Source organism: Heloderma suspectum, chromosome 4 (genome assembly GCF_057233095.1).
Source record: "Heloderma suspectum isolate Gila_16-S chromosome 4, 16-S_ref, whole genome shotgun sequence".
In the NCBI taxonomy this organism is placed as follows: domain Eukaryota; kingdom Metazoa; phylum Chordata; class Lepidosauria; order Squamata; family Helodermatidae; genus Heloderma; species Heloderma suspectum.
In genome coordinates, this window is record NC_139461.1 from 256,467,361 (window position 1) to 256,494,500 (window position 27,140).

Consider the following 27,140-nt stretch of genomic DNA (forward strand, 5'->3'; position numbering starts at 1 on the left):
AAGTAACATGTAGCTTAACCCACACAAACATTAGGAGTGGTGTGGATGGTGGGAGCAGAAGGATCAGGGCTTCACACCACCTTTCTGAAAGCCGAAAAGCAGCACAAGGGTCTTGATACTTGCTCTTTCTGTGTGATGGGAAAAAGACACACAAGGATCATGTCTCACTAGGGGTATATTCACACTTTACATGTGAATATACCCCTAGTTCATACTGTATATTTTTTACTACTTGAGTATCAATATCCCTAAATATTTACTGCATGTAACTGGAATCCTAGAATAGACAACAGGCTCATTAGGAAGACCAGATATAAAAGCTTAGGATGAGGTCATAATCAGTAGCCAGTCTTCACAGTGAAGGAAAGTGCCAAAGTCTTTGTCATAGAATATAAACTTTATTTTTAATTGAGGCACATTTTCTAAAAGCACTTCAAGAAATCTTACCAAGGTCATTAATGTAATTAAGCTGTAAGTGCTCCAAGAATAATAAGACGACTTGGCTTAGGATGCCTCCTACTTCTTCTTGGCTTATTTGGCTAGTAAGTGCTGAATGCCCCCATACTATTAAAGAGATTCTTATGTCAAGGGATTTATTGTCTTTTGGCAGAGAAGATGTCTCCTGTACTAAGGCATGCAAGTTGTTTTTCCAGGCCGTGAAGGCCTGCATAGTGAGCATAGCTGGGACTGTGTATCATGTCAACATTGCATCTTATCTGTGAATAGACTTACATTTATTATGAGTTTACATTGACCTGGTTTTCATGACATGACAACCCAGGGTGGGTTGTCGCCCTTGTTTGTTTCAGCATGGTTTGTTAACCACACACAAGCCACCCTGAGAACTCATGATTTGTTGCTGGGTTCTTCAGGGTGGCTTGTTTTCAGAGTGGTTTGTTGTGACTTGTGAACCAGGCACAATGGGTTGTGCGTGGCTTGTGCCAAAAGGCTACAGAATCACTTGGCAAGAGCGGCAGAAAACCTGACCGCTCCACTTTGCTGTCTGCTGATTTCACTAGCCATATGTCAGGCTGGCAACACCGCATGCCTTATTCCCATTCACGTTTGCCACCGCTGCTCCTTCTGTGTGAAGGGTAGAATTGCGCAAATCAAGCAGCACTCAACCATGAAATTTTGCAATTTCCCCAAATTTATGCAAATTTCCCCAAATTTGTGCACCTTTTTTACCTTCCGGAATGGTATGTAAATTTAGTTGGGGGGGGGGAAACAGGGAGCAAAAATACTCATTCAACCGCCACCGCTACCCTTGGCTAAATTGTGAAAATGCAGATTTGGGAGGGATTTGCCTTTTTTTACTTTTTTTTTCACTTTGGGGGAGTTTTGCACACATTAGCAATAACTAATGTGCATTTGCACATGTGCAAAAGTCGCCTGACAATCTACAAAACACAGAGGGCACAGATTTTAGAAACTTTTACTCTTTTTTTAAAAAGTTGTGCCACAAAGCACACTGGGATATGCGCCGGGAGCAGGCAGGAGGACCAAAGGGGAAATAACCAATGGCAAACTGAAGAGTGCCTGATCATCTGATGGCAGCAGTGTGGGTTAGCAATGGATTAAACAAGCCACCGTGGCTTTTTTTCAGAGTGGCTTATCATGACATGTGAAGTCGCCCATTTTGTTGGCAATCTTTACATCACTAGACATGGCATAGTGCACTCTCTTTTATGTAGACAAAGAGGTATAACCTTTAGGAACATTCATAAATTTGAAGTAAATTTGGCAAAAGTCAAATGGGACAACTTTGATCCTCAGGTAACTTGATTAGTCTTCCCTTTCAGCAATTTTCTTGTCCATTGCAGCAAGACCATCTAAGATTATTGCAACTTAGGTTGAGTATTGCACTTTATTTTAACCCTCAGAACAGAATCTTAGCATCTCTGAAAACCCCAGAAGTGGGATCACTGCATAAGCTGAATGTTAAGTGATCTCTGTCATTTCTTTTTTGCTGACTCCTCCTGAAAAGCTCTCATTTTGGATGCTAAACATTTGAACGGGACTTTCTCAATTGTGTTTGTGGGGGGGGGGGCGGTTGCTATCTTTGGTGGGGCAAGGTGAGGGGAGTTTGTCCTTGTGAGAAATCAAAGTGTTTCCCAACCCCCTATATCATTCCAGAACATTATGGGGGTGCATTGCTAGCTTACATGAGGAGGCAATGACAGGGCCAGTGTAAAAGAGACTGGATTTATATGATGCTTCTAGCGGAGGGGGGAGCATTCCAGGTCCTATATGGCAGGGGTGTCAAAATTGTTGGGGGCCAGGGCATCAGATTTTCCCCTCAGACCCACCCATGGGCTGGATGATATCAAGGAGGTGGGGCTCTGCCCCTGAAGCCCCTCCCCTCCCTGATGTCATTTGGTCCCACCCAGTCCATTTTGCTTTTCTATATGCAGAGAGAGGCATGGAGAAAAGGACTTGGCTGTGTATTGCCCCTGCAGTAGGCCTCTTAATTTAGAGGTGCCAAGATAGTGATAAATCAGATCCAGGTTTACTTACAAGGAGTACTTTATTGAGTACCATCAGCACACAGGCGTACCCAGTGGTTGGATCAAACAGCTTCTCTGAACCCAGAGCCATGGGGTAAAATGGGTTTTATACCATACATGTTAGCAGTGAGGCAGCATGACAGCAGCAAGTGTCAATTCGCATTCATCTACAACTTTCCCAGCATAGGCTAACAGTGCTTGGTCAGAAGGGAAACAACCAGAGCTTTCCCAGCACAGCCACCTGTAGCTTGGCATAAACATAGCTTCACTTCTCAGGCACATCCTAGGCCCTGATAAGATACTAGCTTTTGTTAGCATGGAATGTGCTGAGGCCATGCTATCGACCTTTGACTCATCCTGGTAAATCAAGAGGCCTGTTAGGGAAAACAGCAGTCAACTGAACCAAAGTCAGAGAGCATTATGGGTCATCTAAACCCCTCTAAAACTACCGATAGCTTGGTTCAGGCCTGAGTCCTTACAGGCTGGCACATGGACAAATGGCTCCTGCAAGCACCAGCTGAGTCCTCGGCTTCATGAGGAGCTGCTCATCATCCTAATTGGGATGACGAGCAGCATGCAAAGCTGAACTCCCACTGTTATCTCTGATAAGTGATCAGACATAACAGCAGGGATTCCTTTTAAGATGCTCCCTTTCCCTACTGGGAGGGGGAGCAGCATGTTAAGAGGAATCCCCACTGTTATCTCCAATCACTGACTGGAGATAACAGCAGGGATCCCTCCTGGGGGCAGGGCTTGAAGCTCTTGCGGGCTCTGTGGACCAGACAGGGAACCTCTGTGGCCAGATGTTCCCAATCCTACTATATGGTAAAGCTGCCCTGCATCTGGAAAACAGAATTGGCAGTGAGCATGCTCATTCGTGTGTGAAGACAAGAGAATCCTTCTTATTTTTCCCCCATTGCAGTCTGACTATTAGTGTAAGGGTGAACAGAGTGAACAATCCTGGCCTTTTCCTAAGACTTTCGCTACACCAGTGGTTGTGCACTATAGTGAAATGCCTGATGAAGAGCATGGCTAGCTGATGTGTGGAAACAACTAGAGGAAGAGAAGAGAAAACTAGGATATACGTTTACTGTGCCAAATGAATGCCCAGATCATGCAAGTCCTGTAGTCACCTTCTGTATTTGTGATGTGGGCAATGGCAGGAAAAGGGAAGGGACCAGGGTATATCTGTGTGAACACCAGAGGCTGGGTGTGGATTAGACACACAGCCAACCCCTCCTCCCCCTCCCACTGAAAACTGTTATGTTGATGTCATCTTCAGACCCATCAACTTAACCAGATGGTCTTGGGCTTAATCCCTGGCATCTCCAGGTAGGGCTGGAAAAATTCCTGCCTGAAACCCTGGAGAGCCACTGCCAGTCAATGTCGACAATACTGGGCTAGATGGACTAATGGTCTGTCTCAGTCTAAGGCAGTTTCCTATGTTCCTGAGTCTTTCTTCTAGATTTATACGTTGCAATATGTTAGCAAGAAGTAAGAAGTTTCTGTGAAGTTGCTACATTACAGCCCACCTAACTACCATAGCTCCACGCTGCTGTTTTCTCTCTACGTTTCCTATACAGTCGCACGATAAATAGAACTTCAAATCCCACTAGGTATTTATGCAATTAATATACTTGCATTTGCAGCCAAATCCCCAGGTCTAATTACTAATGCCATCTGCTTCTGAAAGGAGTGTTAATTTATTAGCAAATTCCTTGCTGGCTATTTACGAGGCGGCACTTTCCGTATGTATTCTGTGATCGTTTGCAGTGAGGCCCTGTCTCTGAATCCCAATTGCCTGCCCTTTCATCTTTGCTTTCCTCACAGAGGTGCGTTTTCCGAAGTTTTCCTGGTGAAGCACAGAACCACTGGCAAGCTTTTTGCTTTGAAGTGCATTAAGAAGTCACCAGTTACCCAAGAAGGCAACCTAGAGAATGAAATAGCCGTGCTGAAGAAGTGAGTATGGTTGGGATGACAAAATAAAGCCAGATGCCATTTCCAGAGCCTCACAAGAAGGCTACAAGATGTGCATTTATGGAAGACTTGAAGGGCATCAATCAAAGACCCATCTCATCAGGGACAAAAGAAAAGAAGCCATAGCTGAAACAGCAGTCTTTTAAATTATTATTTAATACACTAAAGAAAGTGATGCTTTAATTATTTTCTTCCTATCTTAGGTACACTAGTTGCAACCCAGCCATAAACAGAACATAGCCACTAACATTTAGATAAAACTACAATCCCCAAGCAACCTTATTTTTTAATTTTATTTTATTTAGATGTATTTTTATCCCGCTCCACAGCCCAAAAGACCACTGGAGCAAGTTACAGAATCATAGAATAGTAGGGTTGGAAGGGGTCTATAAGACCATCAAGTCCAACCTCAGTGCTGGCCTCCTGCTCAGTGCTTAGAAGGAATCAGTAAAACAAGACAAGTCCCTGGCCGCAGGATTACAATCTAAGAAGACATGACACACAAGGAAGAATGAATGGGGAGGGAAGAGAGGAAGAAATTAAGTCTTTCAGCAGAGCTGGTGGAACAACCCTGCTTCCCCTATCTGAGGCTCAGCCTTCTGGAATGGCCACACCCTGAAGTGGTGCAAGGCAAAAAAAGAACAGCTTATTGGCATGGTTTTCAAACTAGGTGACAACTTTCTTAAGGGCCTATCAACACTACAGACTTACAGCACAATCCTATACATATCTCCTGAGACATAAGTCCAGCTGAATTCGATGAGACTTACTCCCAAGTACATGGGTATAGGGTTGCAGCCTTAAACTAGTTTATAAGAGGGTTTTTTTTCCCTTCCAGGGAATCCTGGGCATTATAGATCTGTAGGAGGCTTGGGATCTCTAATAGAGAATACTCAGCACTCTCACCAAACTATAAAGAAGCCCTTTATGACAATCACAGTGATATAAAACCTATAAAGGTTTTTGTCATGTAGATCTGCCAAAGGAGGCTGGAGAAGCCACTTTTCTGTGACTCCCTGTTTCCAAGCATTATTTTGTTTTCTTGAATGAGCCACTCTTGATTGAGGCAGTCAGTGAGTATGTCAGTCCTTTCACCATTTGGAAATAGGCCCCAATCCAGATAAAAGGACACTAGGGCCCCATGTTATGACGGGTATAATCTGAACAATGCCACATTTGTTGCTCAGCTCAGCTGCTTAGAAGGTGATGGATATAAGATGGTGGTACTTCGCAAATGATGGCTATTGGCCATGAAAGCTTTAAAAACAAACGAACCCAGAAGCAGTATTCCTTCGATTTTTATATGGTAGAGGCAGAAAAAAGATGGTTATTTACTTCATGCCCTGCTTCTGGGATTCCCATTGGTTGTTTAACAGCAGAAGCAGAATGGTGAATCAGACAGATCCAGCAAAGCAATGCTTACATTACTGTGAAGGCAGGAGAGAGAGAAGAAATATGAGAGCTATTTCAAGGGAATGTGTTCGGCTGACATGAGAATAGAATAGTGCAAGGAAACAAGTTTGGTATGCTCTCTAAAGGAGGGGTCCTTTGCTACAGTGTAGATAGGATGAGAACACAAGAAGAGTCATGCTGGATCAGACCAAGGGTCCATCTAGTCCAGCATTCTGTTCACACAGTGAACAACCAGCTGTCGACCAGGAACCCACAAGCAGGACATGAATGTAATAGCAGGACATGAGCGCAATAGTATAGAAGATAAGCCAACCCATAAACAGGAGAAATCTTTTCTATGATTTCTTTTTACCCCAGGCAATTTTGGTTACAGGTGGGAAGTAAATTAACTTGCTGTTAGAAGTTCAAAGACATTTTTGTTCCTTGAATGGAAGAGGCTCACGGTGTGTTGAAAATAATTATTTTCCTCCTCCTGTGTAAATCAGTCAGTAGTGTGAAGAATTGGAACTTCCATCAGAATGAAAGAAGTAAATCTAGGGATGTACGAAACACCTTCCTGGCTCCGCAACGGGCAATCCGCGTGGGGGGGGCGCTCCGTCCCTCCCCCCGGAATCCTTGACGGGGGGGGAGGTGCTCCGTCCCTCCCCCTAGAATCTTGCCTGGCCGGCTCCGCTCCGCGGCCAAGCCACAGAGCCGCCGGCCGGCTCCAGCCGCCCGCAGCTGGATAGCCGGCTGCTGGGCAGCCCTGCAGGGACGCAAATGGCGGCTGTCGTAGCCGCCGCCATTTGTATCCCTGTATTGAGCAGTGATAGGCTACGTAAATATTTACGTAGCCTATCATGGCAGGGGGAAAAACCCCAGCATACGCAAATGGCGGATGGCGGTTTTTTCCCCCTGCCGTGATAGGCTACTAAATAGTTATGTAGCCTATCACGGCAGGGGGGAAAAACACCCAGCGTACGCAAATGGCGGTAGCCACCATTTGCGTACACTGGGTCCCCCCCCCCTGCCGTGATAGGCTTCGTAAATACTTACGTAGCCTATCACGGCCTCCGCAGGGATGCAAATGGCGTCCCTGCATTAGCTGTGATAGGCTACGTAAGTATTTACGTAGCCTATCACGGCTATGAAGAGGAGGAAGCGAATGGCGGCCACAGGACAGCCGCCATTCGCAAAGCAGCTCGGATGGGAGCAGGTAACTGCTCCGTTTCGCGCGCCTTTCGTGGGGTGGGGGCGGTGGGCACTTCATCCCACACGCCTTTCGTGGGTTGGGGGGGCGGGGGCTTCGTTCCGTGACAGATTTCGGGGGGCCGAATGCACTGGCATTCGGCCTCACCGAGATCCATCGCAGAATTCTCTGACATCCCTAATAAATCACAAGAGCGGAATTACTTTTAGTAATTGACCCTTTCTGATACTTACATCATTGTGAAGTACTTCTGTGTTTGGTTGCAGAATAAAGCATGACAACATCGTGACTCTGGAGGACATTTATGAGAGTGAGACCCACTATTATCTGGTCATGCAGCTGTAAGTACCAATCCATGGGTTGTGTAGCAAAACTGTCTGTGAGCTCTGGTGCTGTGAGTAGGGATGTATGAAAGCCTTACCTGGCTCCATGCCGGGCAATCCGCGGTGGGGGGGAGGCGCTCCGTCCCTCCCCCTGGAATCCTCCCTGGCCAGCTCTGCTCTGTGGCGGCTCTGCAGAGCCACCGGCCAGGGCCAGCCTCAGCCGGAATTCCAGCAACGGCCAGGCTGCTGCGGCCGCAAATGGTAGCCATCATAGCAGCCACCATTTGCATCCATGCAGTAAGCCATGATAGGCTACGTAAGTATTTACGTAGCCTATCACAGCAAAAGGCAGGGACGCAAATGGCGGCCACTACGCCATTTGCGTCCCTGCCTTTTGCCATGATAGGCTGTGTAAATACTTACGTAGCCTATTACGGCAAAGAGTAGGGGCGCAAATGACGTAGCGGCCGCCATTTGCGCCCCTGCTGTTTGCCTTGATAGGCTACGTAAGTATTTATATAGCCTATCATGAACAAAGCCAGCCACACAAATGGCGGCCGTTACGACAGCCGCCATTTGTGGCCACAGCAGCCCGGCAGCGGCCAGGAGACCAGCTGGAGCCACCACATCTACCGCCACATCCGCTGCATCTGCCGCCAGGTAAGCTCCGTCCCAGGGGGATTCCATGGGGTGGCGGGGGGGGAAGCCATTCTGCCACGGATTCTGGGGGCCAGATTCTAAAGAATATGGCCTCACTGGAGTCCGTGGTGGAATTCTCTGACATCCCTAGCTGTGAGATCCCCATCTCATCGCAGACAAGTATCAGTCATCATCACACATATGAGGGATCCCGTCATATAAGGTAGCTTTAAATCAGGGGTGGGCAAGACGCAGCCTGCAGCCACATGTGGCCCCTAGAGCCCCCCAGTGCAGCTCCTGCTGCCCCCAAAATTTGAGGGAACCCTTCCAAAAATTGTAAAAAAAAAAAAAAAAGCATGCAAAGAAAATGATGTCTAGAGCCACTACGGAGCACCAAAGAGGTCAAAATTAGCTCCATAGTAGCTCTGGATGCCATTTTTGTTTGATTTGTAAAAAATACTATTTTCCCCCATGTTTCTGGCATCCATGGGAGGGGGTGCAGGCCAGTAGGGGGTGTGTGCAGCCCATGGGGGGGTCAGGAGGGTGAAAATGACCCCCAGACCTCCTGACATTGCCCAGGCCTGTCTTAAATGTCAGAGCAGTGCCATAGGAATAGCTTTTTCGTAGGTATAGCTGACATTGGTAGTGTAATGTTTAAACTACAGACCTACAGTCATTTGGATGACGCCAATCGTACAGGTCCTTGCCATGAAATCAGCACAAGTTGACGCCAATGATACAGGTCCTTACCATGAAATCAGCACAGCAGTTCCATGGTAAAGACCTATACAGTTTGCCAGGCCAGTAAACATTGCAGCAGCACTGTGATATAAACCCACACAAAAGTGGATCCCATGGCACTAATGAAATATTTAAGGTTTACAGGTCTCTGATGAATGGTAAATTTGTCAAGACGTAGATTGTTTTGTGTTATTGATTTCAATGAGTAGATCATTCTGATCCCTTAAGCCAAGGGTGAGCTACCTACAGACGCCCTTTTTGCAGCACGCCACCACTGAAATTGCAACAGAGATTTGGTGGCACAGAGGCCAAGAAGGGCTGTTTTTTCCTTGTATCCAGGAAAACAAGCTGCAGTTTGCTGCCAACAGGGTGGCAGCAAAACGGGGGAATCAGCCCTTTTTTGCTGCCTGACACCAAATTTGGGCAGATTGCAGACTAATTCAGTTAGTCCTAGGGTAGAAAACCAATTTCCAGTTGGTTTGACAATCATATCAAACATCATCCTTTTGTGGGGAGGGCATCCACCCTCAATCTTAGGGCTTTTCTACATAAGGTTTTTAACCCGCCGCTTTACCAAAGCTTCTGTTTCCAGATTTTTGTGGGATTAAGATTGGCTCCTTTACACACTTTTTTTCTAGGGGTTTTCTTTCTCTGCCTTTCTATATGTTCCATTACACAACCACTAGGTGGCACTGTGGTATAGCAGAACTGTGGAAATACACTAGGGTTTTATGCCGCCATTCATAATATACCAGACTTTCCTCATTAGAAAAAAAAAATACCCTGCTGAAATGGTTGCAAAGCATGGGAGAGGAACTGGAGGATGTCAACATCATGTAAAGCACCCACAAACTACCATGAGTGAGGAATCACGAGTGCACAATAAATGCCTTATGTAGAGAGGTAGGTTCTTATACACAGACCCACAAGTCTACTTACTTCCTCTCCATCAGTTACAGCTTGTTTAGGTGTTGTTCAGGAAAAAAGAAGAAAACCATTGCTGGGATTAGGTGAGGGGTGGAGGTGGACGATGAGGGAGAAGATCATGACAATTTTTTTCTCATCAGCCACAGAGAGGTTGTGTGTTTGTGACTGATCCCAGTATGTTTCTAAATTGACATTAAAATCATTCTATGCAGGTCACATCTTCACTTTTATCCCAGTTGGAGTGTTTTGCTCAATGGGATCCCAATCATGAGTATTGGAAATTATGCAACCAAAAAAACTCTATGGGTGGGAGTGGCTTCTGTATAGTGGACAGGCAGATCCTAAACAAACATTCCATACCCCACCTCATCTCCACCCCCATTAAAAAGAGAAACAAAGGGATTAAGACAATTGTGATTTAATTCCATACTTTTACCACTAAAAATGGAAAATAGGTTGGCATGTCAGCAATAAAGCAGGTTGTGGATTTAGTGCTGGATTAAAGGTTGATTTGTCTAATGAAGGTATTTCATGCCAATTCATTACTAGTAAATCAGATAGCATCAGGAAAGGCTAGAAAGAGCTTTGTACACAATGACTGAAAGCCATAAGAAAAGTGATCCCTGATCCTTTGGAGAGAGAGCAAGGCAGAAGCACTGCATGGTCTAAGGCACATTAGGTTTAATATGCTTCATCCTGTGTTCATTTTACTGATTAATTTTTCTTTACAAATCCTACTATGACGCAGGAAATTATAATTAATGTCCTCATTTCTACCATGGCTGTATGTATGAAACAGCAATTATTCCCTTGTACTTGAAGCTTGGAGGGGGGTTTTATGACTGTATCAGAAGTGCCATAGCAGTATTCCCTACCTCTGCACTATCTAGCATGCTATTTGATGTGGCACTGTAGGTAGAAATTAGTGTGGAAGAGAAGAAATAGAGAACTTAGACAAGGCAGTTCTCTCCACCCAAACATGCAATCAAACTGCATTTTCATGCACTTCAATCAAGGCATCTTTGTGATTCTTCTAATTATGTTCTTCCACATAGCGTGTCTGGAGGGGAATTATTTGATCGTATCTTAGAACGAGGTGTTTACACTGAAAAAGATGCAAGTATTGTAATTCAGCAAGTCCTGGGAGCTGTGCATTATCTTCATGAAAATGGGATAGTCCACCGGGATCTGAAGGTATACTCCTTTGACGTTCAGTATCTTGGCCACCATGCTGCCATATTATCTGCAATGTATTCATGGACCCAGGGTCTTACCAGCATCCACCAATTTGCAGAGTTATGCATCCTCTCCACATCCTAACCCTCTGCAGACAGAGTTGGGCATGGGATGCCTCCTGACAAGGCTTGTAATGTGCAATCACCCTGTCTCATTCACAGAATTGTATGGGGGGTCCAGACAATGATGTCCACTTGTACTCCTCCTGTGTTTTTCCCACTGCTTCTTCCATCTTTTTCTTATTATGCAAAATCCATTAATGAATAAAGGTGGAGAACCTGCACAATGCCTTCTAATTTGTTAGCACTAGGACCCCTCCATCTGGAAGCACCCATAGCATCAACACAACTGGAAGAAGTCAAGGACAGTATTGCCACCGGAATATTGTGCAACATACAGTTCCTCTTTTCAAGAACCATCTGTTGTGCTTCCCATTGCACGTTCCCATTGCACATTACCCACCCAGAAGAAAGACGCAAGACACAGGTGCTGGAGTAAACTAGGGCCACATTTTATTTAACTATTTACAAGGAAAATGGTCTGCAGTGAGGTTCACAAACTGTGGAAATGGTGTGGGGCATGTGTCCCTTAAGGGCCTCCTCCTGCATCGTGATAATGGGCGAGCCACCCTAGCCCCATACACAAGCCATAATGGCCTGGCTCTAGCTGGCCACCTCCTACAGAAGGAGACCCTTCCATCCGATAGTACCCCAAGCCCAAAGACTTTCAGTATGTTACAGTCAGGCCTCAAAGGCTGTTCCCCTCCCATCCCTGAGCCCCACAACTCAAAGATCAAGTCTGGGAAACAACCCCTCACCATAAAGTTGCCTCTGGGTACTCACCAGAGATTTCCTATTGAATATTCTTCGCACAACCTGGTGATGTGACAGGTCTATTTAAAGTGATACACAGCCCAAGCCAATTGCCCAATATCCCAACAAGACAGTACAGGGTAGGTGAAAAACCCTGCCTCTAAAGCCAGTCAGGGAGCAGGAAAATATTCTTGCCCAGTCCAGAAGCGACCAGCATAAAGCCTGTACTGACTGTAAGGCAGGCAGGCAGGCACCGACCAGAATAGAAAGAGTCCACTGGGCCTGGAGCCAGCATATATAGTCCCCCCCCCACTCCATTGGTGCACAGCGTGATGACACCATTCATGCACACCTGGCCCTGCCACCTCTCTGGAACACACGCAAAGCGCTTCCCCAGCCAGCAAGCTGCCCATCCAGCACAGCTGGGGGAAGCAGCATTCCCCAAACTTCAGACCAGCCACGTGTGCAACAAATGAAAGCTGCTCACTGTAGTTCTGGCCTGAGTCTTTCTGTGTTTCTTACATTACAATCCTAGCCACTGCAAAGGCCCTTTCTTTAGAAGGTTAACTCTCAGCTTCTCATCCGTAGCCTGAAAACCTGCTCTACCTAACTACAGAGGAGGATTCCAAAATCATGATCACAGACTTCGGTTTGTCTAAAATGGAGCAGAATGGTATCATGTCTACAGCATGTGGAACGCCAGGATATGTTGGTAAGCAAAGGAATTGGTATGATCTAGAATTTAGGTATAATCTAGGGATGTTAGAGAATTCCGCCATGGACTCCAATGAGTCCCCGGAGTCCATGGCGGAACGGAGCACTCCCCGCCGCCACCCCACGAAACTTTCCCGAGACGGACCCTACCTGGTGTCGGCCGGTCTGGCCCATCTGCTGCCCCGGTCTGCGGCCGCCACTTGCCTCCCTACTTTAGCCGTGATAGGCTATGTAAGTATTTACATAGCCTATCATGGCAAAGAGCAGGGAGGCAAATGGCGTCTGCTACGCCATTTGCATTGCTACTCTTTGCTGTGATAGGCTACATAAATATATACATAGCCTATCGTAGCTAACACAGGGACGCAAATGGCGCCCACTACACCGGACGTCATTTGCGGCCGCAGCCCGGCAGCGGACGGAAGTCTGGCTGTGGACGGCCCTGGACGGCGGCTTTGCAGACTTGCCATGGAGCGGAGCCAGCTGGGGAGGATTCCGGGGGGGAGGGACAGATCACCTCCCCCCCACCGCGGATGCCCCGGACCGGAACAGGGTAAGTAATCCGCCCATCCCTTGTATAATCTAGATTCTAGATGGTGCTATATATACTGGGTCATGTATGATGACAGGATATGAATTTCCTGCCAGCAAATTTGTCTACCTGAGTGTGGTGAACATGAATAGGATATTGACTGCCTAACCACTTTTGCACTCTTCCTCCGCACCTCTGTACAGAAGTGGTGTAAAATGAAAATAACTATCAGAATCTGCAGGTTGCAGGCAGAATCCTGAAATTAGAATGTATCGATGATACTCAGCGTACCAGTCTCTGTTTAGAAGGTATGTGAATACATGGAGTGGAGGAGCGGGATCATGCATGCCTGACCTCCAAGCATTTAGTATAGTCTTCACCAGAGTCCCCATGTATACATCTGTACATTCTCTACATATGATTGGGAGCCCTGAAAAAAGGTCAGTCACATGGAGAGTCCCTCTTGCATATAGTTGTACATACAGGACTCTTGCAGACAAGGACTGGGTTCACACAACACACTAACCCACACTCAGTTGTTTGTTGAACCATGGATTAGTACATTGTCTGAACCCATGACATTTCCTGGAGGGTGACTTGTTAACCACCCTGAACAACCCAACAACAAACCATGGGTTCTCGAGGTGGCTTGTTCCAGAGAAATAAGCCATACCGCATGGTTAACAAGCCACCCTGGGGAAAATGTCCTGTGTTCAGACAATACTCTAACCCATGGTTCAACAAACAACCCATGGTTCAACCACTGAGTGTGGGTTAGCATGTTGTGTGAACAGCCCCATTGTACTGAATGTGTTGAGGTTGGACACAAGTGATCTGGCTCTCACCCACATTGTCTGAAGATGGCTACTGATTCCTATTGATTTCAGTAGAGCTCTGCTTCTTTTAAGTGTGTATAGGATTGCAGCCTTAATCTGTAGGCAGCATTAAGATGTACTTCATAAAGATGAACTACCTCACTCCGTGGACAAATGTTATCCTCCATTCTACAGCTAAAGTGGTTTGTGCTGCGTATGCACTGCATTTTCCTCCTCAGCTTTTCCAGCTTCAGCAGTTTGTGCCATCACCTGCCTCAGACATGGGATCTTTCTTTTCTGCCCTACAATGCTGAAAGGGTTTCTTGTGCTGATTTAGGGTTGGTTTGTTTTCAAAAGTTGAATGACTTATATTCTTTTTTATTATTATTTGTCGCAGCTCCAGAGGTGCTAGAACAAAAGCCATATAGCAAAGCTGTGGATTGCTGGTCCATTGGAGTCATTACCTATATCCTGTGAGTGTCATCATCACCCATTGCCTTGACTACAGCATTCGTGGAAATGTCTGCAAAAGATTTTAGACCACAAGAATGTTTAGTAGCTTGTGTGCTCCACTCAGATGGCTGGATGAAAGGAAGGAAGAATATTAGTCATTATTGGTCCATTGATGGGCTAAATCAGCCTTCTCCAACCTGGCACCAGGCAGATGTTTGGGACTACAACTCCTATGCTGGCTGAGAATGAAGGGAATTGTAGCCCAACACATCTGCAGGGCACCAAGTTTGGGGAGAGTGGCATAAATTAAAAAAGAACTGATTATCTTCCCATTTTTTAAAAAACTTCCTGTGCTCAGTATTTTGGTGAACACACTTTTACAAAACTATACTATACTATAGTATAAATACTGCACTATACTGCACAAGCTTATATGATAAATAATTGGGTTTCCCATCCTCATGATGCCTTATATTTCTCTTTCCTGCCTGCCTGCCTGCCTGCCTGCCTGCCTGCCTGCCTGCATTTATGTACTGCCTTCTGTCAAGCCATTCATGGCAGTTTACAATTTAAAATACTAAATAAAATGGTAGAATTCTCTCAGGTCACTGGTGGCATCTTCAGGAGCTGGCCGTTTCCTCTTTTACCATTTGAGTTTGTCCACACTGTGCCATTGTGGCAGTGTTTGTTCTCCAATGACCTTGGCTGAGAAGCATGCAAGCTAAAATACTGTAAATAGGAAGTGCATCAGATGTATAGTTTGTCACTTGTGTAAATTCTGTTAGCTGTGAAGTGATATGCCACGATGCTAGACATAAGGAGAAAGGACCCGCAGTTCAGCAGTCAGTCTTGGTGTCTCTTTGCTTCAGAACAACAGTTCAATATTACTATGGATAGCACATCATTGTTCTTCCTATGCTCAGTTGTAATGACCTTCTCCCTCATTAGTACCCTCTGAGCTGTGTGCTACTGGTTTTAACGTGTATTTAGTGCTAGTAGCATGCTGGGCATTGTAGAAACCGTAAAAGTGACTCAGAACTCCACACAGAGAGCTTAGAGCAGGGGTGAGCAACTTGAGGTAGTGCTGTGCCGAATCCTGCCCCCTATTTATGGGGATTTTTTCTCTCTCCTTGCAAAGAGGCATTGATTTTTCTGCCTCTTTCACAGGGAGGGGGAGAATTACAAATAATTTTCACCTTGGGGTGGGGGAACTGGGTTTCTACATACCTTTCCAAGTTGGGAGGTGGCTGAAGGATCTCCTTTCTATTTTTTTTTTTTAACTTGAAACATGCCCCCAGCACAAAACTCTTTACAGAGAGGCTTCTCCAGCCTGGCAGCACTTTTTGAACTCCTATGAGACCATGTGGCCATGCCTTCTCCATTGAGCATTCAGGAAGAACTCCTGGCTTGCAGAATCTTCTTTGCAAAGAGTCCCTGGCTTCTTTGCAAAACTTCTTTGCAAAGAGCCCTGGGCAACAAAAACAAATGAGACTTTTGAAGCTTTAGAAAAACTCTTATCTTGCTCTGTGTTGTGGCAAGGAAGAACAGAGCTTTTCTAAAGCTCTACAAGCCCCATTTACTCTTGCTTTGCAGAGAAGCTTCTCAAGCCCGGGAGTGCTTCCTAAATGCCTATAGGAGAAGGCGAGGTCACATAACCTCATGGGAGTTCAGAACAACCTGCCAGGCTGAGGAAGTTTTTCTGTAAAGTCCTGGGCTGCCCAAAGTGCTGGGGGTGTTTTTAAAGTTAAAAAAATAGAAAGAAGACTCCTAGGTACACTGCCTACACTTAAAAGGGTTAGCAGAAATCCTGTCCTCCTCCCCAAGCAGAAAGTTATTTGAAATTCTCACCTCCCAAGCCTCATTCGCCAGAGTTTTCATCCCCCCACCAATGAAACGCTGAAAATGGAAGAATCAAAATTTTTGGCACAGCGCTAACTTGTGGCCCTCCAGATGCTGTGGCCTACAACTCCCGTCAGCCCTAGCTAGCATAGACAATGGTGAGAGATCATGGGAGTTGCAGGCCAAAACTTCCGAAGGGCCGCAAGTTGCTCATGCATGCCTGGCTTAGAGCCAAACTACACATGACATTCACTTGGTTTGCTATGGAGTGCAAGATTTTTCTTTCACACATGAGCAGTGCAATGTGAGGGGGGAATGAACTAGATTGCAAATGTAGTGTGGTGGTTGGGCTTTAACTTTTTGTCCCCCTCTGTGGTCCTGATCAAGATCAGCCCACTTCCCCCTCACGTGTCTACTATTTGCATGAGGGAAAAGCTCCCACGGGAGTGAGTGAGTGAGTGAGTGGGAGTTTTTTCCCCCATGACAATACCAGAAGTGGGGATCATATGTACTGGGACCACAGTGGGGATGAGGAGTTAAAAGCCCGCTATCCTGCTTCCATGTCTTGGTCATGATCACACACACACACACACACACCAGCTAGTTATGAAAGAAAATATTTCACTCAAGGGTAAACTATGCGAATAATTCATGTGTAGTTTGGCCCTTAGTGTCTATATAGATGGGCAAAGCATTGTTATCTTTAGCATCCCTGAAAACCAATACAGGAGCTGAAAAGAGATTGCTTTCCTAAGGGAAGGGGCAAAGATTCAGAGGCAGTTGCAGGAGGGAAGGAGAATTCCGATGGAACTGAGAGTAGAGGAAGAAATAGAGGAGCTGCTAAGATGTTTAATGAGCTAAGGATTTAATCTGCTTTGCACTGGACATGGCTTATTTAGAAATAGAACACTGGTTTGGGTCAAGAGCAGCCCTTGCATGAGCAGAAGAGCTTCTTTTCACAGAAGGTGCCAGGATCCAGAAGAGGCTTCCCACTGAAAGAAGGGCCTGTGGAGGTGGTCTTCACCCATTCCTCCTTCAGCTCCTTGTATCACTTCTCATGCTGCTCCATGATGGGATTATTTTGTATTGCCTACTCTTGTTAAAAAAGCAGTTAGCTGAGTAAAAAACAAAAGGCAAAACAGCATGGGCATTTACCAGTCTCACATGCACACAAAAGGCTAAAAAGGAGACCACACCCTTCTTCAGTGAAGTAAAGAAAAACCATTTACTCACAAATATTCGTGCATATCCATGCAGGTACAGCATATAGTTTCAGAAGGAGTTTGTTCAGTCCATGTCGTTGCAGTCTATAACATCAGCAGGAGAGAGCAAATGTGTGCTCCCAGCAATGGAGAAGGAGAAGGAGAAGAAGAAGAAAGGGAGAGGAGCACAGGAAGCTACACTGTAGGCTATAGAGATCCTACGGCTACCTATGCCCAAATTCCCATGAACTAACTGCAGAACTGCCTCCGTCCTGTAACTTGCAGATGAGGTTGCCTATTCCCAACACTACGAAAGTCCCCCATCTGTCCAGCACAGCTTCCCAGGAGGCACAGGGGGCTGCAGGGGAAAGGAGGAATCGCAAATATCACCTCCCCCACCACCCTCCTTCAATGCAAAAAGAACTCGGCTAAGCACGGCTCTGGATCCAACCCAATATCTCTTCCCTATTCATCTTCTCAATCATTATTCATAAAAACCCAACTTCCTCTTCTCTGGAATATAATTTCTATCCTTTTGGCAGTTGAAGCTAAAGTAGAGCAGACCCACCCAGCCAACCAGCCAGCTGAAACCCACCATAAAAAAGGACAGCTGGTAACTGCTGCTGGAAAAGAAGCCTCTCAACTTTTTTATATTGCCACCTTCAGAATGAGCTGCCAATTGCTGGTGCACAGCACAACCTCTAAACTTCACCCACCCCTTGATTCACCTTTTTGAATGCACAGAGTAAGAGAAGCTGTGTGTCTGGCAACAACTGCTAATCCAATTGTCTCTTTTCCTTTTCCCTTTGCCCCCGATCCACCTCAGCCTGTGTGGATATCCTCCTTTCTATGAAGAAACAGAGTCCAAACTGTTTGAGAAGATCAAGGAAGGCTACTATGAATTTGAGTCTCCATTTTGGGATGATATCTCTGAATCAGGTACTTTCCAGCCTGCCAAAATCTCTGCTAGAGTGCTCTGAGTTAGTTCTCTGGATTACTGTAAATGGGTTCTCACTAGGGAGCTAATAGATAGTCAGGAAGTTAAGAAAAGTAGGAAGGTGACAGCCTTCAGCTAATGCAGGGCAGGGGCGGGAGGTGGGTATAAACTGTAGAAAGTAGAAAGTAATTCCGAAGCAGAATTAGCAGTTTGCTTCCTGTTGCCAGTAATTTGCTTGCTTGTTGACAGCAGCTAAAATTTCTGTTGTATATCATATTGGAAAAAGAGTACTGCCCCTCCATTGTCTGATTGGTTTTTCCAGGTCTGGGACATTGCTACTCTGATTAAAATGCCTTGCTATATAAGAGCAAGAGAGGATCAAATATTTGAGAATATGTTTACTGAGAAATGGACTGTGCTTATCACATTTTGAAATGATAAATTCCAGGACAGCATTTGTCCATATTCGTTATTTTCATTAGTCTGAATCTATGTATTATAATGCATGTATTTGTAGGATGAGTTATTATTTACTTTGGTATGTGTCATTATTTATTTCGTATATTTCTTATTTCAAATAAAAACCTTTAAAAACAACAACAACAAAGGAATCTGCCGGCTTCCAGTAGGCTCTGCTTGTATATTTGTAAATAAGCTGATGTTACAAAGACACTGGGCCAGCTCTAGACCTTGTGTGATATCGACATGATCCCATCATGGTGTCGCTATGCCCCTCTTGCGCATTTATAGCTCATAGTGCACACAATGACATCTGTTGTGGTATTTTGGATAATACCGAATAAAAAGCAGGAAATAACGCTAGAAAAGCGGAATGCATAACGTGCCCCACCGGTTATCAGTGCGTTTCAGTGCTGATGAAAAGCACTAGTGCAGATCTAGCCCAGTTCATGAAGGAACCTATGACCTGTAGCCTAGATCCTGGAGTTCTTCCACCACTTGTTGAAACAGTGTTGAACGGTATGTATGTTCCATGATTTGAAGCTTAAGTTGTTGAGCATAGGCTATTGCACAAATTTAACCTTCATTACCTAATCAATCTAACAAAATCAGTTCTGTAAGTGGAACCAGGAGTGGGAATGTGCCCCTCCCCACTGCAGCCTCCCATGCATCTTCAAAATCTGCTCTGGAGGGCTGGTAAAGTCACCGAAGCAGATTTTCGGATGGCAAAGAGGACTGCACTGGGGAGGAGAGAGGGAGAAAATCCTGTCACTCTGGTGAATATCCACTAGTGCAATGTTGAATTTAACTCACACACTGGAATGCATCGATTGCTACTACTGTTGTGCTACAGTTATTAGATGAAACTGACTTATGCCTAATATTTTGAATGACAGTTTCAAACATTAATGAAAAAATTAGATGATCCCTTTTCACTAGTTCTCCGATTTGCCTGTGGGTTTCACCGGTATATAACTGTGGCCAGGAAATTTACAGCACTTTTTTTTTTCTTTTTAAATGTTGAGCAGTTCGGGGGATAACCAGAACACCTAGAAACACCTTTAGGAAGCAACCCCCACCCCCACCCAAGAATAAAATCTTAGTTTCAAAGTCTGAGTTCACAAAAACTCATTGATTTCAAGTAGACCAAGAATTTATCTTATGATATATAATACCTCTTTCCATGTTAATATAATTCAGAATAATAGGACGGGGAAAGATTTTTTAAGTATTTCCTCAGGATGCATTTGGTCACCATTCCAGGTTATGGAGTTTGGTAATTGCTAAGCAGGCATATATCTATAGAATGGTTCTCCAAGAATATGTGGATTTTGGCTGCTATAACTTTTGTTTAGAGGATGAGCCATAGTTCAGTGTTGGAGCACATGTTTTGCATGCACAATGTCCCAAAATTCAATCCCTTCCATCTCCAGTTAAAAGGATCTGAGATAGCAGGGCTGGAAAAGGTCTTGCTCTTGCCAGACAAAGTAACCAATTTTCGACTATGGTCTGATCAGTATAACGCAGTTTCAGATAAACATAGAGCAAGGCACTGTGGTGCCCATGGACACCAATGTACCCCTGGACACTTTTCTTGGCATCTGCCAAGGGGCCCCATCCCTCCCACTTTTAAAAAGAAATTAAGACTTTTTGCTGTGAAATAGTTTTTTGTTGATGCGGAAAACTGTGGTTTCAACGGAGTTGTTTAGTGTGCTGGGTTTCAGACCCCACCTCTCCCTTGTACTGTCTGTTGGGCAGGTTACTCGTCCTTTGCCATGGCTCTCATGGCAGCCATTTTGTGGTGGTGCCCAGGACAGTTTCTCAAATTGCCAAATGTGCCCACAGCCCTTAAAGGTTGCCTACCCCTAGCATATATCATATAATATACCCCTGGGTATATTAAGGTGGCTTAGTGGTTAAGATGCTGAACTGCAGACTGGAAGGTCGGCAGGTCAGCAGTTCGAGACCCGAGTGCCGCGTGACGGAGTGAGCTCTCGTCTTCAGTCCCAGCTTCTGCCAACCTAGCAGTTCGAAAGCAAGAAATTGCAAGTAGATAAATAGGTACCGCCTTGGCGGGAAAGGTAACAGCATTCCGTGCACCTCGGTGTTCAGTCATGCCGGCCACATGACCACGGAAGCATCTTCGGACAGCGATGGCTCTTCGGCTTAGAAACAGGGATGAGCACCGCACCCTAGAGTCGGACACGACTGGTTGGTGACACCTTTACCTTTTACCTTTTTACCCCTAGCATACAACATTTTTGCTCATGAAAGGCATTTATGATGCAGGTTTATATTTTCATTACAAACCAAATGAAGTGTGAGACACTTCAAGCATGAGTGGCAGGACCTTCTTTGTGGTGGTGACACAGCTCTAGAATGCCTCCCCAGCTGCAGTTTGTCAGGCTCCCCCTTGGGCCATATGAAGACATTCATGTTTTTGCTAGGCTTGTAATGTGTAAGACTTAGTTTTATAGTTGCTCGTTTTAATTAATAGCATCTTTTATGCTTAAAAGTAAAAGGTTTTAATTAATAGCATACTTTTACTTGCTGCTAGATTTGTGTTTTGCTTTGTTTGCTGGTTGTATTTCTGTTGTGTTTTGAAATTGTTAGTGGTATTTGCTTTTTTATTACATTATATGGTTTTATTGTTATGCTGTATGCTGCTCTGGGTACTTTTAGTAGATGCGATAGATAGATAGATAGATAGATAGATAGATATGGTATTTAAAAAAAAATCGACCAATGAGACCCATGGCAGATTGTTTTTGCTACCTGCATTTGTGCTGAATCCTGCCTCTCCTTATTCCTTCCCAACAGCCAAGGATTTCATTTGTCACTTACTGGAGAAGGATCCAATTGAAAGGTTTACCTGTGAGAAAGCCCTCAGGCACCCCTGGTGAGATGAGTGATACTCAACCTGTGCAACTCTATGATATAATGAGAAATAGTAGTTTTACTGCCATGGCATCAGCCACAGCTTATAAAATAGGATTGTTTTCTCTGAGATCTCTGCATAAACCAACAAAGAGGAGAATGTGAATAGGGAGTGCTTATTTTTCTGGGATTTAATGTGCTAGCTTTAAATGTGTATTAAAACCTAGGAAAAGAAGTACTGTAAATGGAAATGAGAGAGAATGGTTAGAATCTCACTAAACTATAATCCCCAGGATTCACTAGGGAACCCCTAACAGTTAAAGTAGCAGGGCGGGGCTCTTTTGATCCTCTGGGCCCTAAGCAGCTACCCGCCCATGTGGACCCAGGACACCAGGTCTGGATTAGAGCTACATTTGGCATGGATGTTCATGATAAAGATAGCCAGGGTAGGAGGCACCCCTCCCGCCTATGACCATGCTCAAGCACTGCAGAATTTGTTTATACTGCACTTTGTTTCCTTTTCCCTTTTGGGTTTAATTACTACTGATTGAGCATACAAAGACATTAGCTAACTGTTGCAAGAATGCAAAATGCCTCACAAAACGCCATCTGCCTACATGCCTGTTTTTCTTCTCACTCCATCTGCAGGATTGATGGAAACACAGCCCTCCACCGTGACATATATCCATCTGTCAGTGCACAGATCCAGAAAAATTTTGCAAAAAGCAAATGGAAAGTAAGTTGCTTTGATGCTATCCAAGAATAGTCTACTCTGTAGCTCTTGTCTAGTAATGGACAAACACTCCAAAGAACATTGGACTACAATTTCCCAGCAGAACCCCTCAGTTTAGAAATCCCTTAAAATCATTATTAGTATTGGGATACCAGAGGTCTTAATATAGCTTTGAGCCTGACACATTGTACAAAGTATGAGATGAAGTCTGTCATTAATGGCAGGATTGCCACTCCAAATTAGTATATAAACAGTAGAAGAAAGAAAGGACTGTCATCTGTTTTAGAAGTGTAACTTCCCCATGTGCTGGCTGTTATGAGATTGCTTCTGTATAATTTATGTGGCACTCTTAGACCACAATCCTAAACATATTTACTATGGGGTAAGTCCCACTGAACACACTGGGATTTATTTCCAGAAGTAAGCATGCATAGGATTGCACTGCACATACACAAGGTACTCTGTAACTTTTACTGAATGTTACTTCTGAAAACAAACCCGTCGGGAGATCCCATGTTCAAACAAACATGGGATCTCCTGGATTACTTGTCACTTTCTGCCTATAATGAAGGGAGTGGAGGGAGGGGTCACATGAACTTGAGGTCTGTTGCAAATGTCTCCCTAGGTAGAATTCCATGAATAAAGTACCATCTGGACAGACTCAGGGCTTCTCCACATGGGGCTTTTATCCTGTGGTTGAAAGTGGTTGCTCATGGAAGTTTGCGAGTCCATTACATGACATCGTCAACCTCCAGCACCTCTCCCGTGGTTTCCAACCATTTTCGCAACTTAATTTGAAACGGAAATAATGAACTAATAAAAAGAAGCGCTTTTAATCAGGTTGAATTTGTGCATGTAAAGAGGAAGTGGCACTATAACAACAGTGCCATCTAGTGGCTGTATAATGAAACATATAGAACTCATAAATAAAGGGGAAAAATGGGGGCAGGGGAGAGTGCATGTGAAGGACTGATTTTAATCCCACAAAGAATCTGGAAGCAGAAGCCCCAGTAAAATTGCAGGACAAATTCCTCTGTGTGGAGAAGACCTCAGTATTCATCAGTCTGGTAGGCCACTCTCACCAAACTTGCTATCTTCTCCTTTATTAGCAAGCCTTCAATGCTGCTGCTGTTGTTCACCACATGAAGAAACTCCACATGAACTGCCACAACGCCAAAAGCAGTCTCCCGCTCATACAAGTGCAAAATGCATCACAGCCCAATACCCCATCCATCACCAGCCAGGAACAGCCCAATCGAGATACCAAGATGTTGACCCCTGTGTTACCGTACCAGAACACTTCTGATCTTTCTGATCAACACAGCAAGATGGCGGACAGCAAGTGTTTGGATCACCTGGCTAGTGAATCCATCCCCGTCACTACCAGCGTAGTCACAGAAGACAGCCAGAGCGCTGCAAACAGACCTTCATTTGGCTGCAATGCAGCATGTGGGACACATGAAAACGTGAAGACGGCTTTTTGCTCAGAGTCAGTACTCCTCAAAAGAGGTGCCAAGACCCAGTAGGTGTCCATTCCACCAGATGATATTGTTGAACTAAAGGATGTGGTGTCTGTGGCCACTCGCAAGGTTCCCTGCCCTCCTGATATTTGTTTTTAATAAGATCTTTTTTATAGTGAGAGGTTAGTGTGCTGCTTTTGGACCCCGGAGGCACTCTTAGGGGGGGAAATGGTGGGCAACTGCACCCCGGCGCTTCTCTATGAAGCACACCCAGGCACTCTGAAAAAGACAAAAGTAAGCTGGGGGTGGAAGGAAGGCCCCTGGGGGGCCATGCAAGTGGCAAGGAGCAAAGGGGCCTGTTTTGACTGTGCTGTGTGTGTGTGTGTGTGTGTGTGAGCTGATTAGTTGTTAGTTTATTTTTGGTGTGGTGTGTGTTTCCCTAAGCATCAGTAGTTTGCCTTTTGTGAAATAGGTATGCTTTTGTTATGCTTTGTGGGAGCAAATATGTGATTTGGCATTTGGGGGCTCATCCCCCACCTCTGCCTTATACTTAGGTTCTTGGGCAAGTCACTTTTCTGCCTTACCAGTTTGCCTTTTGGCATGGTGTGAATGGCCATGCTCACCATGGCAGCCATTTTGTGAGAGCACCCACAACACTCACTCAAAATTCCAAATGTGCTCACTGGCCCAAAAAGGTTGTACTGTCTTTCAGTCACAAAGAAGGAGAAGGGTGGTACAGGCAAGGACAGTTAAGGCCAGGTAATATTTCTTTCATTTATTTTTAAACCTATAGTTTCTTTTTGCTTCATAAGGGCAACCAAAATGACGCACAAGTACAGATATGAAAAAAACATAATACTAAAACCAACTCTACAATAAGAAGCATAAAACAATTAAACAACATAAAAGTACAGAATTCAGAAACAATAAAAATAACAGTAAGTGTTATTTTGGGACTGATGTTTGGATTAAAATGGGTGGATTTCCCAGAGGAACTCCAAACATTGGACTACAATTCCCTTTATCCCAGACCACTGGCCCTGCTGACTCGGGCTGGAAGGAGTTGGAGTCCAACAACATACGAAGGGCCACATGTTTCCCATCTCTGGACTAAAATTAGGTCTCGTGGTCCTCCCACCATCACCATCCAGTGACTCTGGTTGTAAAAGATCCATGCTTACTTGCCCAGACATGTCCATGAGTTGACTGAATTGTTATCAGCTGCTATCTTTGTGAATTTATTTTCTGTTCATTCATTGAAGTATCCTTATCACTCTCCTTAGCCAAAAAGGTTCCCAAAGAGGTTTACATATAATCAGTAAAACAAGACCGTCCCTGCCTGCAGGCTTATAATCGAAAAATACACAACGTATAAGGAAAAAGAATGGGGAGGGAAGAAGAAAAAATTAAGTAGTCTTTCAGCAGAGCTGGTGGAATGACCCTTCTTCCCTGCTCATCTCCCTGGAAATAGCCAAAAAGGCTCAGACAAAAAGATGACTCAGCTAGACTCCCCTCTCCACCCTCCCCTGAGGAATATGCTAATTCAGCCTGTGTGAAGAACAACAGAAGTAGCCTGAGGTAGTTGCAACTGGGAAAAACTTGGGGCCAATCTACATTGCCAGTTTAATGCAGTGGGGGAACAGTTTGGGGTCATTTGTGACACATGACGTAAAGGCACATTTTCACAGAGTATTTTTAGTCTCTTTTTCCCCCTTAATGCGGCTCCCACGCGATTCAGCTGTTGTGTGCCTCATTCCTCCAGATTAAATCCGGCATGATGGGATGCTCAGGGGTGTGTCTTTCACCTGGCTGTGACCTCAGTCAAGAAGTGGGGCCATGATCCATCCCTGCTTTCCCCCATTGTTGTGTTTTTCCACCATTTGCACAGATACAGGCCAAGTTTCTGTACTTTGCCACTCACTGTAATTCATTCTTCTTTCCTTCTCCACCCTTCTGAAGTAAATGATCTGGCCTTAGCTGCCTGATCACCAAGTCTCTAAATATCTAAACCTCTAAAATCACAAAATCATTAAATCACAAAATCAGTAATTCACTATAGCACTTAATCGTTATACCGCTAAGTTGCCATACAACTAAATTGCTATATCACTAAATTGGCATATTGCTTTAGCGCTTTAGTGATGTGGCAATATACTGTGGCTCCATATGTGCGATATTGCTGTATGGTTCCATTTCGCAGAAGGGACATTGAGTCTCATTTCAGTGGACACTGGCAGACTGTGGAGACTGGCAAGCAGACTTGTTGGTGGGATGTAGGGGAACTTCCAGAGAAAAAGGCTCTGCTCCTTTTCTCTGGATGCCTGATATCCCTTACAATGCATTTTCTTACCCTGAGCAGGAAAGACGGGGGCAGGGACCAAGCCTCTCATATTTGCCAGATGACATTCATTTCAACTGGCAGGATTCCATCTACCCCACCCCAGAGTAAGGCAGATTAGAGTGCAGCATGACCTGTGAAAGCGGTTGGTTTGGGAGGGGTATAAGTCCTCTTTTTTCAGTTTAGTGTGCCACTGACGGACCAAAGCCATTTTCAGTGGAGAAAAAAGTGGAGAAAAGCTTAAAGTGATTCTCAGTGTTTCCATGAAGATGGCACCTTGGACAATATCATGATGGAGGGTGACAGAGCCTAATGGACCTCTGGAGTCAGCATGGACAGGCAATTGCTGAAGGCCCAGAGGCTCAGAAGGGGCCTTCCCTACCGTAATCCAGATTCTAGCCACAGCTGCTGCCACCATCCTCTTCCTCCTTGCCACCTGGCCAGCCATCCTGGCAAAAAGAAGCACTTTTTGTGGCCAAGCCTACAGGCCCCACAGTGCCCCATTTTAAAAAACTTTTTTAAACTTACGTTTTGAGTAGCAGCACTCTGCCTGCCCTGTCTGGAGGCACCTTTAAGATGTAAGCCCCCCACACAGCCCGAAATGTAATGGGAGAGCAGCATCTGTTGGAGTGTTAATACTGCAAATCTCCACTTATGCGCAACTTCTATATTTGTAATTAAATGTAAATATTACAAAATGCCTTAAATCTCCACCGACCTTATTCAAAGGAATCCATACCCCAGCATAAGCACTAAAACCCGTGAAACCTCACTGCTTGGAAAATTGGGGTGTGCATAACACTAGTGTGAAAAGTGGGACTGTGTTTCCTGGAAGAGGAAATGTGAGTTGGTGTGCCTGAACTAGCATGGATGGAGGAACAGCAACATAAACCTCCAGTGACTTCATTCAAAGAAAATCAAAACTTCTGAGCAAGTGCTAGTACCCTGAAGCCTCATTGCATGGGGAATTGGGGTAATAATAATAACAACAACAGCAAGCACCAAGATCAATCAAAT

The 27,140-nt window shown here is 44.9% G+C and overlaps 1 protein-coding gene across 4 annotated transcripts in view; it reads left to right on the forward strand.

Moving 5' to 3' along the window:
- CAMK1G (calcium/calmodulin dependent protein kinase IG) overlaps positions 1-27,140 on the forward strand; it is a 77,668-nt gene that overhangs the window by 47,425 nt on the left and 3,103 nt on the right. For all 4 annotated transcript variants that reach the window (XM_084853406.1, XM_084853408.1, XM_084853409.1 and 1 more), the window contains 9 exons: positions 4,338-4,466; positions 7,353-7,427; positions 10,772-10,910; positions 12,353-12,476; positions 14,223-14,298; positions 18,146-18,258; positions 21,536-21,614; positions 22,241-22,328; positions 23,435-23,847. In XM_084853406.1, coding sequence (XP_084709532.1) covers positions 4,338-4,466; positions 7,353-7,427; positions 10,772-10,910; positions 12,353-12,476; positions 14,223-14,298; positions 18,146-18,258; positions 21,536-21,614; positions 22,241-22,328; positions 23,435-23,847 — 1,236 coding nt within the window. The remainder of the gene's footprint in view (positions 1-4,337; positions 4,467-7,352; positions 7,428-10,771; positions 10,911-12,352; positions 12,477-14,222; positions 14,299-18,145; positions 18,259-21,535; positions 21,615-22,240; positions 22,329-23,434; positions 23,848-27,140) is intronic.